This window comes from Oenanthe melanoleuca, chromosome 2 (assembly GCF_029582105.1).
Source record: "Oenanthe melanoleuca isolate GR-GAL-2019-014 chromosome 2, OMel1.0, whole genome shotgun sequence".
Taxonomy (NCBI): domain Eukaryota; kingdom Metazoa; phylum Chordata; class Aves; order Passeriformes; family Muscicapidae; genus Oenanthe; species Oenanthe melanoleuca.
The window spans coordinates 46,837,444-46,851,039 of NC_079335.1; the positions used below are offsets into that span (position 1 = coordinate 46,837,444).

Consider the following 13,596-nt stretch of genomic DNA (forward strand, 5'->3'; position numbering starts at 1 on the left):
TGCAGTGGCAAATAAACATGGCTAAATTAGCAAAGAATCATTTTGGGGTTAAATCTGTCCTACAAATATACTCTACCTGTGGGAACAGAGTTTCTCCTGCCTCCATAGATTCCTCAGATCAACAACAAATCATGCCCAAGCACTCTGGTTTATATTCACCACAACTTCCAAGGAGAGTAAATTTCTGTACAGTTTGAGTTCTTTTAACAACGAGATTTGCTAGCAAGTTCACACTGACATCTGTGCTTCAGAATGCTGCCACCTTCTGTGGAAAACTGGAAAATTACTGATATTCTTCTATCCCGACAACTAAGTTTTTCCAAATTTTGGAACTTAATGCTTTATAAGAATGCCTGCTACTTTACTATTTCCCTGCTGTACAGCAAATTACTATGGAAGGATGTAAGAAAATCTAGGCTTACTTGCTTCATGTTCCTAAGAAAGACCTGGGAAAACAAAATTTTAGATTTATAAAGATAATGATAACATAAAAAAATGCTTTTATCATCCTTCAGGAAATTTACATGCAGACTAGTGATTAAAATATCCTTCATCTGGAAAATATTCTGTCACTTATTGAAGGAGAGCAGGAGACTACATGTTGCTGCATTCATTGTAAAGTCACAGCAGATTATCATGCATTAAAGAGGAGCTGCTACAGGGAGTTATAAATAACATCTCCTTCTATCAGCTTTTAAAAAAAACTACAGCTGCTGAAAATTCCCATTTATCCAGTACAAACTGTGCTTCAATTAAATATGCCCAGAAAGAGGACTTATCAAGGAAGGCAGTTCTTTGTTCCAGTTAACAAAGAAACATAAAATTTTACAGGCAAAACAGAGTATCTCCAGGTAAATTTGATATTTATATAAACAAATTTATGCTATTCAGAAACTTGACAGCAATTTCCAACAATTAATCCCATAAATGTGCTAACAACAGAAATCACTAAATGCATTGAAGATTAAAAAACAGACCTAGAAAGTTTATTATAAAAACAAAATACTTCTGTGGTCTCCTTCTCTCACTGTGGGGATCAGTGAACTGTAACCAGAAATTGTAAAGGCAATCAGAAATTTCTGGGAGAAACCCCATCACATACTACCTTTTCTTCTAAAACCTTTCATGGCTATTGGCTGAGGTTCATCACACTGTTCTCCAGTGGTGTATACACATCACTGGGTGAATTCACAGTCAAATAAACTGAGGCTGTGTTTATACTGGCAAGTAGAACATACTGATATGAGTGGGTATGCTGAGCAAAGATACCAAATGGAGAGATCTTGATACACTTACGCGCATTTCAGGTTGAACCTACTTCGGTTACCCCTAGGAAAGTAATATGGATGGGGCACACTAGGTATGCATGAAGTACCTCTGCATCAGTATTCTAATTAGGATCAGCAGCTCACTTTTGAAGAAAATCCTCTGATAGTTCCCACTTACCATCAAGGATCTTGGAGTGTGCACAAAGGATTCCTTTTGAAGGAAACCAAACCCACAATTGCATCCCCAGAACACACTCAATATATTCAAACTCCAGCTGTCACTGCATCCATTGTGACAAAAGATGGTCTCGACTGCCACATCAGTGGTGTGGATGTCAGGTCTTCAGCTTTTCCTTCAGAACTTATCTGACTTGCCAATGTAAACAACAGGCTCAGACACATAAACATCCTGAGGCAAAGAAGCCATGACATAAGGTTAGGTGAGGTATAAACACTTTACAAGTGTAGCAAGGATTGAAATATCCCAGACCATGGCAAAAATCACAAATAGAGTGCTGTAGAGTGAGTTGTGAAACACTGCTGAATACACAGAACAACAGAGACAGCTGTCACCCTCAGTGCTACTGCTGAACTTAGGAAAGCAAAACAATTTGGACAAATGGACTCAAAAAGGCACCTCACTGAGTGAACTCAGTGCTCTGGCAAGAGAAGTGGACACCTTGCAGGACCAAGACACATTCAAGAACTCTCTTTAATCTCCCAGACACAGACAAGCATCCATCCTGCTTTACACCAAAGTGACATACATTGACACTGTGACACACCTGTACCAAGAGGTCTGGCAGCTGTCTGCACACCTGCACAGCTCAGCAGCAGCTGTCTGCAAACATAATTGTGAGAAGGGGCCTGGGGCCTGCAAACACTAAGGAAATGCTGCTGCAAGCATATCTGCTGTAATATCATGAGGAACTTGGTGGGACTCAGAATCACAGAAATACAGAATGGGTCAGGTTGGAAAGGACCACAGAGAGTCATCTGGTCCAATCTTCCTGCCCAAGCAGGGTTATTCTAGAGCACACAGCACAGAATTGTGCCTAGATGTTTTTTTAATATCTCCAGTGAGGGTGACTGCACAATCTGTCTGGGCAATCTATTCCAGTTCACAGTCACCAGTCACCTCATGTTCAGGTGGAGCTTCCTGTGCATCAGTTTCTGCCCGTTGCCTCTTGTCCTACTGCTTGGAACCTCGGAGAAGAGCCAGCTCCATCACCTTGACACCCTCCCTTTGGATATTTATACACATTGATGGGTCCCCTCTCAGTCGATGCTGCTCATTTCACTGCTGCCAGCCCTGAGATGTCAGCCACTAACACAGCATGGGCCGCCACCACAGACACTCCATCCCCACTGGCCCCACAGCATGTGGCACTGCTATCCCCTTGTTTATGGCAGAAGATGAGGCTCGGACAACCCACGCGAGCACCTGGTGGTGCGAGCAGGCTGAGACACTGGGACATTGCCACCAGGAGTGGAGCTTAAAGAGCATCTGGTTCCAACCCCATAGCCATGGCAGGGACACCTCCCACTAAACCTTCTTGCTCAGAGCTCCATCCAGCCTGCCCTTGATCACTCCCAGGGATGAGACATCCACGACTTCTCTGGGCAACCTGTTCCAGTACCTCATCTCCTTGCATTAAGGAATTTCTTCCTTATACCTAACCTAAACCTACCCCACGCGTGCTTTACTTGGCACCATCTCCAGATTCCTTACTCAACACTCCCATATGGCAGCGGCCCTCACGCAGGCGGCTGCGCATGCGCGAGCGGCGCCGCTTCCCGCCCTGCCCGTTCCTTCCCGCCGGAAGATGCCGCGTGCCGCCGGGGGAGGCGGGGCCGCGGGCGGGGCGGGCGGCACGGGGCGGGGCCGCGGCGGTGCCCGGCTGTGGGCGGGTTCGAGGCTCGGGCTCGCCGCCTCCGCCAGCGCCGGCACGTCGCTGACACCCTCGCAAGGTAAGCGGCCGCCGGCAGACCGGGGGGGCTGAGGAAGTTGCTCTCCTCCACACCCTCCCCACCCCACCCGTGTCCCGCCGGGTCCCGTCACCCCCGGTTGCCCCGTGCCCGCTGCCCCCCGCGCCCCCCCCGGGGCCGAGAGCCCGGCGGCGGCTCCTCCCTGGGCCTGCCCGCCGCTGTCGCGGGGGGAGCGGGCCGGCCGTGCCCTGTCGCCAGCGGGAGCCGCGGCGGGCGCCCGGCCCCATCCCGGCACCCCCGCCCGGCCCCGGCCCCGGCCCCGGCCCCGGCCGCGGGAGCTGCCGGCCCGGAGCGGGGTTCCCCCGCCAGGCCCTGCCCCGGGCGGGCTGTCACCGCGGGGCGCTGGCCCGGCTGACACCGGGCCACGCTTGGAGCCCTTCCCTTCCCTTCCCTTCCCTTCCCTTCCCTTCCCTTCCCTTCCCTTCCCTTCCCTCCCTTCCCTTCCCTTCCCTTCCCTTCCCTTCCCTTCCCTTCCCTTCCCTTCCCCCTGAGTTGTTCCGTAGGGGCTCCGGGCGCTGCCGTGGCCCTCAGCCCGGACAGCTCAGGTTCGGGAGCCCCGCGCCCTGTCCAGCTGTTGTGCAACCAGCCTCAGCCCCTGCTCTAAGGGCTGGAAGCTGTGGGGCTCGCGTTTCCCTGTTTCGTTCGTTTGTTGATTTGGGTTTTTTGGGTTTGAGGTTTTTGTTTGCTCTGTTTTGTTTTCGGGCTTTTCCCCCTGTACTTCTTGCACCCAAACCTTTGCTTTTGTTCTAGTTTGTTCCTGCACTTCTGTGTCTGCTCTGCTTTCCATAATCCAGCTTTTACTAGAGGGTGACTTCTCCAGGGCAGAGACTGCCAGTTCTGGAAAGTCTGGAAAAGACTTTGCTCTGCTGTACAAAGTATTAGTAAGAAAGAAATTACTGTTCAAGAGCTCTGTGGGAGGAGAGTGTATTTTTTAGTTGCCTGAGAAGGAGTGCCAGCGAGGGAAGTTTTGTTCTTTCTGTTTTGTACTTGAAAGTCTTCCCCGAGTGTGCCAGTTCTGGAAAAAAACAAAGAAGATCCAGGTGTATACAGTGCGTGTCATGGTATTTTCAAATTCTGAGAATCGCTGTTGTGTTCTGAGAGACCTGTTCAGCAACTAGGGCTGTTATTTTCAGGATGAGTGACCATACTGCGTCTCTGACGGGTTTTTATTTGACTGGTGGAAACCCATAGGCTTGTGAGATGTCATGGAGCTCATGAGCTATTGGAATGTAGGCATGCAAATTCTATTACTTGCTCCTTAGGGAGAGACATGAAAATAGCACCACAAAAAGTGCTCTTAGAGATTTCTTCCCTGGGTAGAATTTTAAAAAAATATACCTCAAATATGGTTTATTTATTATGTATCTTCTTTTAAGGAGAAGGTCAGAAGACATCACCGGTGTCTGGAATCTGAGTTTTTAATCAGCTTTTTAACAAAATTACCAATTTTGTGTGGTTGGAAATGCTTTTATGAGTGGATAAATGAAAATGAGGTTAAGGACAATATGAAGTCTAAAGAGAAGAAAAAGTACAATTGTTTACTTTTTCATTTTGCATAATGATCAATTACTAAAAGGAGCTTAACATATGTATCTTTCAAATTGTTAGGGAAAGACATTCATTTGCAAAAATACTGGAAGTCATACTTGTAATGAACTGCAAATGTCTGGTCTCTGTTACACAACTGGTGACTTGTTCCTGTTTGACCTTAAAAATGTGTCAGGTTTTAAATTTTAAGTTAAAGTTTGAAAAGAAATATAGTTTTGTAGAAATCTGTATATAATCTGTACGTCTGTCAGTGACAAAAATTAATAGGTAATTCTCAATTGAAAAAGATGATGTGGAACTTCTGACCACTGAGTCTTCTAGTAAACTTTATTTTATAAAGTTATTAAAGTGAAACTTTATTGAACAATTATTACCTATGCCATAGTACAATAACAGTGTCTTTGAATAAGGGAACTAAAAATTTCCCAAGTTAGAAATGTATATGAAAGGGATGATCAACCAAATCTGTGGAGATGTTTTTATCAAGAATCTCTCTTAGCTTTCAGACTGTTGTGCAGAGTAATTTCTGCATCATTAACATCATTTCAGTTCTCATGAAGACATAGTCTTTAACTGCCCAAGGCAAATGTCTCTAATAATGCCACTTTTTAGGCTTTCCATCTGATTTGTATCTTAAGTCATATAAGGAACACTTATAGGTGGTTGCTGATGTCTGTGAGGTTCTGTTGTAGAAGCCACAAAGTTTGGTAAATGAGACTAATGGATTTATTCCCTGTTGCTGTGAAGCACAGAATTGACAGCAGTCCCACGTCTTTTGCCAGCTCTGAAAGAGAGCAGCATGCTATTTTCTGGAAAAAGGTGAAAGGCTGAGCTACTTCCTTTTGACTTGTACTGTTACTTCCCACCTTTTGAGAGGTAAAAGGGTAGTGCTTAAGACAGCAAAGTGCCAAAAATTGGTGGATATGGAAATTTAAAAAAATTTGTCTGTTGTTTTTTTGGTTGGTTGTAGCTTTTTTATTTAATTATTTTAGTTCCTTATCAATGAAACTAAAGCTAAGCATTGTTTGAGGGGATGGAAGAGGGTGGGAATTCAGAGACTTGAGTAGGAAGTTTTGAAGTGTTTACTGCATAAACATTTTCTGTTCTTCGTAGGTGGCATGAAACATCCTGTTTGTAAGCACATGCATAAGGAATGCTCTTGTCACACCTTGATAAGTTACTTTGGCCTAAACATCGATTGCCTCTTGTAAAAACCTGTAAGTAAAATGAGTGTCATTTGATTTGAGATTGCTTTAATGATTTGCTTTCTGATCACAGCATGATTTGGCTGGTAAAGTGAGTATATAAAAGTGAAAAGTTATGATATTTGAGAAAGAGTAAAAGCTGAGTTGCTTGGTTTCTTACAGAAATGGCAGCTCAGAAAAGGAAGTCTGCGTTAGTAGAACCTTCTGCTAAACGTCCAAAGCTGGACAAGAACAGCAAACCGTCCTTGTCAAAGAAGGAAAAAGAGGTGTCGGATACAAAACATGGCTCAAATAAATCAAAGCCCAATCAGTGTGCAGTGCAGGAGAAAACTGTACTCAAAACCTCTGTCAAACCAAACAGGTCAGTGACAAAAACAAAATACATAATTCTACATTGTCTTGATTGACTACATAGTGCAGAAATGTAGTCAGTCTAAGCAGAGGGAATCTGAGTTAAAGATACAGCTAAATAGATAAATAGTGCTAGAAGGGAGATCAGATTTAAATCATTATGTATACTGTGTGCTACATGGTTTTTCTCTGAAACCATGTAAATGCCTTGAAATCCAGAAAGACCTCAGTCAAAAACATTTCTGAAGCAAAAATAAATCTAATACTATCTATAAATATATATATAGCTCGTACTTCATTTGAAAGTCACAGGTGTCAGTGATTAAAAACTGCTAGAGATGTTACAAAGCATTCATCTGGGGTTCATAGTTCAGTCTTGCTGTGCATAAAAAACATTAAATACAACACTTAAGAGTAACTAGGTGGAAGTGAACACCTTTTTGGAATAATTCTAGAGCAAATTCTTCCAAAAATATTGGGAATATAAGATCTAGTGTTTTACAAAGAAAGAGGCAGAGGAGGGGTGAAAAGAATCTTACGACAGATTCTGTCATGTTTTCTGGATGTTGAAAAAAGTATTATTTGAATCTTTCAGTGATAACACCAATGAACTTGAAGTAGGAGCACGCATGACTACAAGATCATCAGCACTCAACTCAAATAATAAAACAATACCTGGCAAAACAGTCCAACAGCAGCAGCATAAATCTGCAAAAAATAAGGTTTGCCAGAAAAAGTCTGTGCAAGAAATTCCTAAGTCAAAATGCGTAATTGCACCAAACGAGCCAGTAATGAGGAGATCACAGAGACTGCAGCAGTTAACACAGGTGCATGTTCCAGCAAGATCCCTGCGCAGCAGAGAAGTTAAAGAAGAAAAAGTTTCAGAAGTTAAGCACAGTAGCCAGGCGAAAAAACATGCTCACAGTGTTGCGTCAAAACCACTGAAATCTGCTGGAGGGAAAACAGAACAGAAAAACACAAAGATAAAGCCAAACAATAAAAACAAGGATAAAGAAACACATGTAGAAGTGACCAGCTCTCTGAAAGAGAAGAAGTGTAAAGCAGACAGTAAAAAAGATAATTCCAGTAGCTTTCAACACAATCTTCAAGCATCCTCATCATGTCCTGATGAGAGTCTTAAGGAAGTCAAGAAAGGCCAAACAGGCACTGTATCTCCTAATTCTAGCAACACAAAGAAAGCAGAAACAGATTCTCTTAAGCCAAATTCTACAGCATCTAAGGAAAAGCAGCAAACACACCAGAACATAAAACCCAGTACAAAACCAAAAAATACTTCACAGCCATCTGTGAGTGAGACAAATGTGGCTGATCAACCAGAGAACGATGCAAAATCCAAAAGGGTGAGCATCCTTGAACTTTGTGAAGAAATTGCAGGTGAGATTGAGTCAGATACAGTAGAAGTGAAAAAAGATTCCCCTAATGCAGAGGACAGCAAAGCAGAAGAAAAGCACGATGACACACAGTTACAGCAAAGTGAAATGCTTACTCAGAAAGAACCCAGTCAAAGTACTCAGTGCAAACGGTTTTTCCCTAGCAAAAAAGCAATGCCTGTCAAATGCACTCTGAATGGTAGAAATAACTCCTCAAACAAAAATTCTAAATGGACCAAAATTAAATTGCTGAAAGCTAGTAATGTGAAGCAAAGTAACTCAAATTCCTCAAATGTCCCCAAGCTTCCTTTTTTAAAAGATTTCCCTGAAGTTTCAGAGGCGAGTCAAATGGCTGTAGAAGCAGAGCTTTCAAAGGCACAAGGCAAGCTGTCAACAAGGCTCTTTGAGAATGAAGGTACAACTTGTGCACAGGAGAAATCAGATCCTTCATCTGAAAGAGCTGGAGCTAAAGAAGTGACATTAGAAACAAAACAGCCCACAAGGAAAGGTGCAGAAAATGGTTTGTTGCCTAACTTGACAAAACCATTATGTGAGCCAAGACCAGATGAGGTAAGTTATTTTAATTATGGTGTATAGTGGGAGGGTGTTCTAAATCTATTCTGTTTTCTGAGAATCCCATGCTCAGAATTGTTTTAACAATGACTTTCTTTTACAGTAACTTAAAATTTTCAAATGTACTAGAGATTTACTGCTGTGTTATCATAGATGGGTGATAGTAAGCTGAAAAACTGATTCCACCCTCCTAGATTCTGTTGTTGACCAAATACTGATCAATAAAATTTCATGCTGGAAGCAAAGATTGTACAGATTCATATGGATACTTCTTCATGGCTTCAGCTTCCATAGCTGTTTTGTTTTGCAAAGTTGTATTAGGAGAACATTTGCTTTCCTCTCATTTCCTTATCTGAATGAGTTTCTACTAAAATTTAGGATTCTAAGGACAACTGTGTTCTATAGGAAATATTTTACAAGGTTATATATAAAATGAAAAAGATTTTTTTCAAAATTAATACCACAAGCTTCAATATGGACTAGCTAATCAGTTACATTTTGTCTGCTTAAATTAACATAAAACTGATTATGTATTCAAAATGTTAATACTTAGCTAAATTAGTTCTTTTGTTAATAGGTTAAAGGCATTGAATAATTTGGACATTTTAAAATTTAATGTTTCCCTTTTTTTCTTAGGACTTTCGACTATATTTGGAATCAGATCCAGAAAGTTCTCCAGTAAAGTGTGTTACAGCTCCTAGACCACCAAAACAATTAAAAAAAGAACCCAGAGAAAGTGAACCTCAAGGTAACTGTCCACTACTGATTTCTTCACTTGGTTTGATCAGTTCTGTGGGAAGGACAAGCCTCCCTTTAAGAAGAATGTTTCACAGAATAAGGCATAGATGGTAACTAGAAGATAAATTTTGAGAGTTGGAACTAATAACCAGGTATTTTGTATTGCTTTGTGTCACACCCAGGGCCACTTGAGTAGCACTGAAATGTACTTTTTTCTCTGGGCTGTGGAGTGGGAAAGAGGGGAAACCCAACCAAATTCTTTCCTTTTCCATGTAATAAAGCAGTAAAACTTACATATTTCAGTTGACTTCTCTTGGCTTGGCTTTTGCTAATTGTCTTCTCTGATTCTTTTGAATAAGTATCTGCACTTCTTTATTCTAAATTTTTTCTACTTGATCTTAAGCAAATTATCAATTGAGTAATCACTCTCCTGTTTTTATTATGTAGTCTTCATTTGTCAGCCAGTGAATGCACTTTGTCAAAGCTTATGATGAGTGTGATGTGAATATTTTGACTGAAGTACATTTGACTAAGAGATACTGTCAATGGATCACTTACTTGTCTCTTCATTAATTTTTTTTCTGTTCGTAGTGGTGAGGAGTTTGTTCTGGGGTTTTTATGTATTTTTTAAATCTGAACCTCAGTTTGAGTGCACTGTTATATTATTTAGCTTTACTGAATAGATGGAGGTTTTTTCCTGCCATTGTAGGATACTTTTAAAGGGTAACTACTCTTAATTTCTGTTACAGAATTTTAAAAAAAAGTCTTTATTTTGCTGTTTTTGATGGTTTCTTTTCCTTAAGTGTTGTAGAACACAGCTCTGATTGGGGCATAGTGTACATTTATGATTCTAATAAAATATGGACAGCTATTTATATGTGTGTCAGTATAAACATACTTCTAGGTAGTTTACTGCTGGTCTTGTTTAACTTCTGGCAAACTGTTCAGCAGAACTGCTGTCAAAATGGAGAAAAATGTCTTCTTTTTTAAAGTATTCTAGGAGAAACATGTGAATACTGCCTCAAACTTGAATTTTTTTATTGGCCGTGAACAGATTGCAAAATTGTTTTGAGTATGTTTTTTGAAAATCACTGTTTGTGTAACTCAAATTTCCTTTGCAACTAAAAACTTTATAATGAAGTTATAATCTTTGGTTAATTGTAGATTTGGCTCCCACGCAGTTGATGCAAACTTCACTTACAAGTCAAACTTCTGAATCTGAGAACAGGTATAGTATTTCATGCATAATGAAATTACTGTAACCTTGCACAGATAGAGTTATGAGAGAATTTATTATAAAACACTTGTCTCCCAGCCTCAGTTTTCAGTTTCAGATAAGTGACTTGTCCTTTGTAAAAACAGGCTTTAATTTTATCTCATTGTTAAGGGATGTTTTTGTTTTGCTAAGAAAATAATTAAGATATTTGCAGCTGCATATTTATTTCAAAAGTTATTTTTTAACAGAGCTGGAAAAACATTTATACTGGTCTCTTCCTCAAATCAGATGAGAACCAGAGAGTAGGGGAGGGATTTGCCACATGATTTTCACATACTGAATTATTTCATTTATGTCTGGAGGAGTTTTTTTACTCCTTGTACTATGGGAGCCTTGTACATGCAACTGGTTTTTGGTTTTTGTTTTTTGGGTTGGTGTTTTTTTTGTTTTTTTTGTTTTTTTGTTTTTTTTGTTTTTTTTTTTGTTTGTTTGTTTTGTTTTGTTTTGTTTTTTTTGTTTTGTTTTTGTTTTTGTTTTTGTTTTTTTGTTTGTTTGTTTGTTTTTTTGTTGTTTTTTTTAGATGGGGAGGAGGAGATTTTATTTGGAATTTTGTGATTGCTGTGAAATGAAGTTGTCAGCAGCCATATTAAAAAGTTCTTAGTGCTAAGTTTGTCTTACAGTTCAAGCTTGGATTTTAGCCTTGGTCACATTGTCTGCTACAGTTTTTGAGCTGTTCTGACATAGGCTCTGATTTTAGCCAATTACAAGCTAAAGACAAAAAATTCTTTGTACCTGATACCTTAAGTGGTAGCAGTGGTCAGTGTGTTGTTACTGTTTTCTATATTCATAATGGAGACAGGAAGAAATGTTTCAGGTAATTTTCAGTACATCTCTCTGAGGCCAGATGAACAATTCTGACTAATCGATCCTTTTTGTACATGTTGAAAAACTCTACTAATATGGAACTTCACAGAAGATGGTTGGTAAGGTAGATGCAAACTAGTTAAATGAGTGGTTTAAAATGTATTGATAAGCATTGCAATAACTTCAATTTTTCATATTTTTATTCACAACTGCCAAACAGGTTTATGGTATCTACTTAAATTTATTACCCTTATGACCTGAACAAGCTCATATTGCTTTACTATTATCTGGAGATATATGTGTATTTTAATTCTGAGACTTTTCCTATCCTGCTTTCTATATGATATCCAAGATTTAAGCCATCATTCTTTCTGTGGTACTCCTGCCATAACATAGAATAATCTGTTTTCTGTGTGCATATCTATTGTGTAGCTCTCTTTAGGGCTTTGTAAGAAAAGATTCCAGCAGGAAAAGGCAAATCTCCAAGTGGCTACATCCAGCAAATTTTAGGGCACATGAATGGAATAAAAAAATTACCCCTGATTTAGCACGAAAACACTGTTTTAAAAATGTCTGGCAAGAGCTAATGTTTTAGAAAGCTCACTGGATTAACCTGCTGCCTGTGCTGCAGGGCTGCCACAATGAAGTTTGCTCAGAAAAAACCAGAAAAATATGTAAATACGTAGTTGAAGTATGTGTATTCTTGTTGTATTTTGCTTTGGCAATCTCCACAAGTTTTATCCAAACTTGAAAGTAATTTTTTTCCCTGAACATAGGAGCAAGATCATAGAATGATTTTGGTGATAGTTTATTCTATTTTCCAGTGTTTCTTTCAGCTATGACAAGGGGAGGTTTAAACTGAGTAAGATGGCAGTGATACCAATGCATTTATTCCTTGGGTCTTCCTCCCTTCTTCCCTATTAGAAGAGAGTAAGTCTTAATTGTAGGGATTTGACATCTGACTTAGATTTGTTAGAATATATTTACATGGTCTGCTCTAGCAGCCTGATGTATGATACCTAGACCTTACTTTGGAAATGTATGGCATTAGGCACCATCAGTTATGCTCTGAAAGTGCCTCTTTTAAATGCTGGTGTTAATGGTTAAGACTAACCTATCCACTTGATAATAATTTTTCTTCATAAACTGAAAAAAAAAATCTTGTAATTAGGCTAGTTACAAACTGTGTTTTTTGATTAGTTCTTTTATTTCCTTATTTTTCCATTTGAATTGCACGTTAAAATATACAGGACTGTTTTACGTGATTAATTTGGTTTTGCATCTTGGTAAAGTTTGTACTAATCACAACGTTTTGAGTATCCAGCATGACATGTGTAAGCAGTTCCATTTTTAACATAAAATATATTTGTATTTCAAGGGCTCCATTGTCAAATCCTTCATTAGCATCAAAATGCAGTAACTTGCCAACATCTGAGGAACATACTCAGAAACTAAAAGAAGCAGGAAAAGATGGTGATAAGCAGCTGATCACAGTAAGTAATGCCCTTTTAGTAAGGCTTATAGCTTCTTGAAGAAATTATCTCTGAATTTGCAGTGCTGTGTTTTAATGAGCTTGTCTGAAAATCATTACTTATACATGCTACTTATCACCACTGTAAATGACTTGTAAAAACAGAACCTGTACTAGATTGCCATTCAGTATTGATGGGGAAATGCTGTCAGCAAGCCTTAATGTTTAATTTTAAGTTTCTGCAATTTTTAAATAGAATGGCTATTCATTGATAATAGGGAGAGTGAATATGCCTTAACTTATGTGTAAATTCTCAGTTTCTTAAAATTTCAGAATTATAGGGGGAGGTGTATCTGGTAGATTGTGTGCAGTTAATATCAACAGATTTGTTCCTGAGTCATTGAAGTGTCCATTGTTCTGAGACCAGCTTAAAGATTTCCCAGAGCATGCACTTATTTTTACCACTTATTTTTACCCAGTGCCAGTTGGGTTATTTATTCTCAGCCTTTTGGCTGTTAGCTACAAAATACAGATAATAAGAAAATGCAAAATGAGAAGGGAGTGACACAGTTGTTTTGTTCTCTTGTAGAATCACACAACTTGATTGTGAGACAGTTGTAATTTTTGGTTGTGTTTTAGTTTGTGTTTTCAATAATGTGCATGTCAGATAATCCTTGAGAAATGAAAGGCTGGAGAGGGAGAGGAATGCAGGCCATTAAGAAGGAAGGAGTTTTCTTACAAAATTATACATATAACATATATAATTGGAGGTGTTACTAAGTTTTTACTTTTTCATGTAATATGTGGATTGTACACATGAAAATATTAACTGAAATAGAGCCAAATGAATTCTGAACATTCAGTTATATCCATACTGAAATATTTTAAAATCAGAGCTTCTAAGAACTAAGATGATAAATATATCCCCCAGCTGTCTGAAGTTACACAAATCTAGGCACATGAATGCCCAGCGACAGGATAA

The 13,596-nt window shown here is 39.5% G+C and overlaps 1 protein-coding gene across 2 annotated transcripts in view; it reads left to right on the forward strand.

Annotated features, from left to right (window-relative positions):
* Window positions 1-3,152: 3,152 nt before the first annotated feature.
* Window positions 3,153-13,596, forward strand: part of ESCO1 (establishment of sister chromatid cohesion N-acetyltransferase 1) — a 33,217-nt gene continuing 22,773 nt past the window's right edge. For both annotated transcript variants that reach the window (XM_056483780.1, XM_056483781.1), the window contains exons 1-7: window positions 3,153-3,239; window positions 5,919-6,022; window positions 6,173-6,371; window positions 6,957-8,322; window positions 8,962-9,073; window positions 10,228-10,291; window positions 12,522-12,636. In XM_056483780.1, the coding sequence (XP_056339755.1) occupies window positions 6,175-6,371; window positions 6,957-8,322; window positions 8,962-9,073; window positions 10,228-10,291; window positions 12,522-12,636 (1,854 nt within the window). In that variant the 5' untranslated portion in view covers window positions 3,153-3,239; window positions 5,919-6,022; window positions 6,173-6,174. The remainder of the gene's footprint in view (window positions 3,240-5,918; window positions 6,023-6,172; window positions 6,372-6,956; window positions 8,323-8,961; window positions 9,074-10,227; window positions 10,292-12,521; window positions 12,637-13,596) is intronic.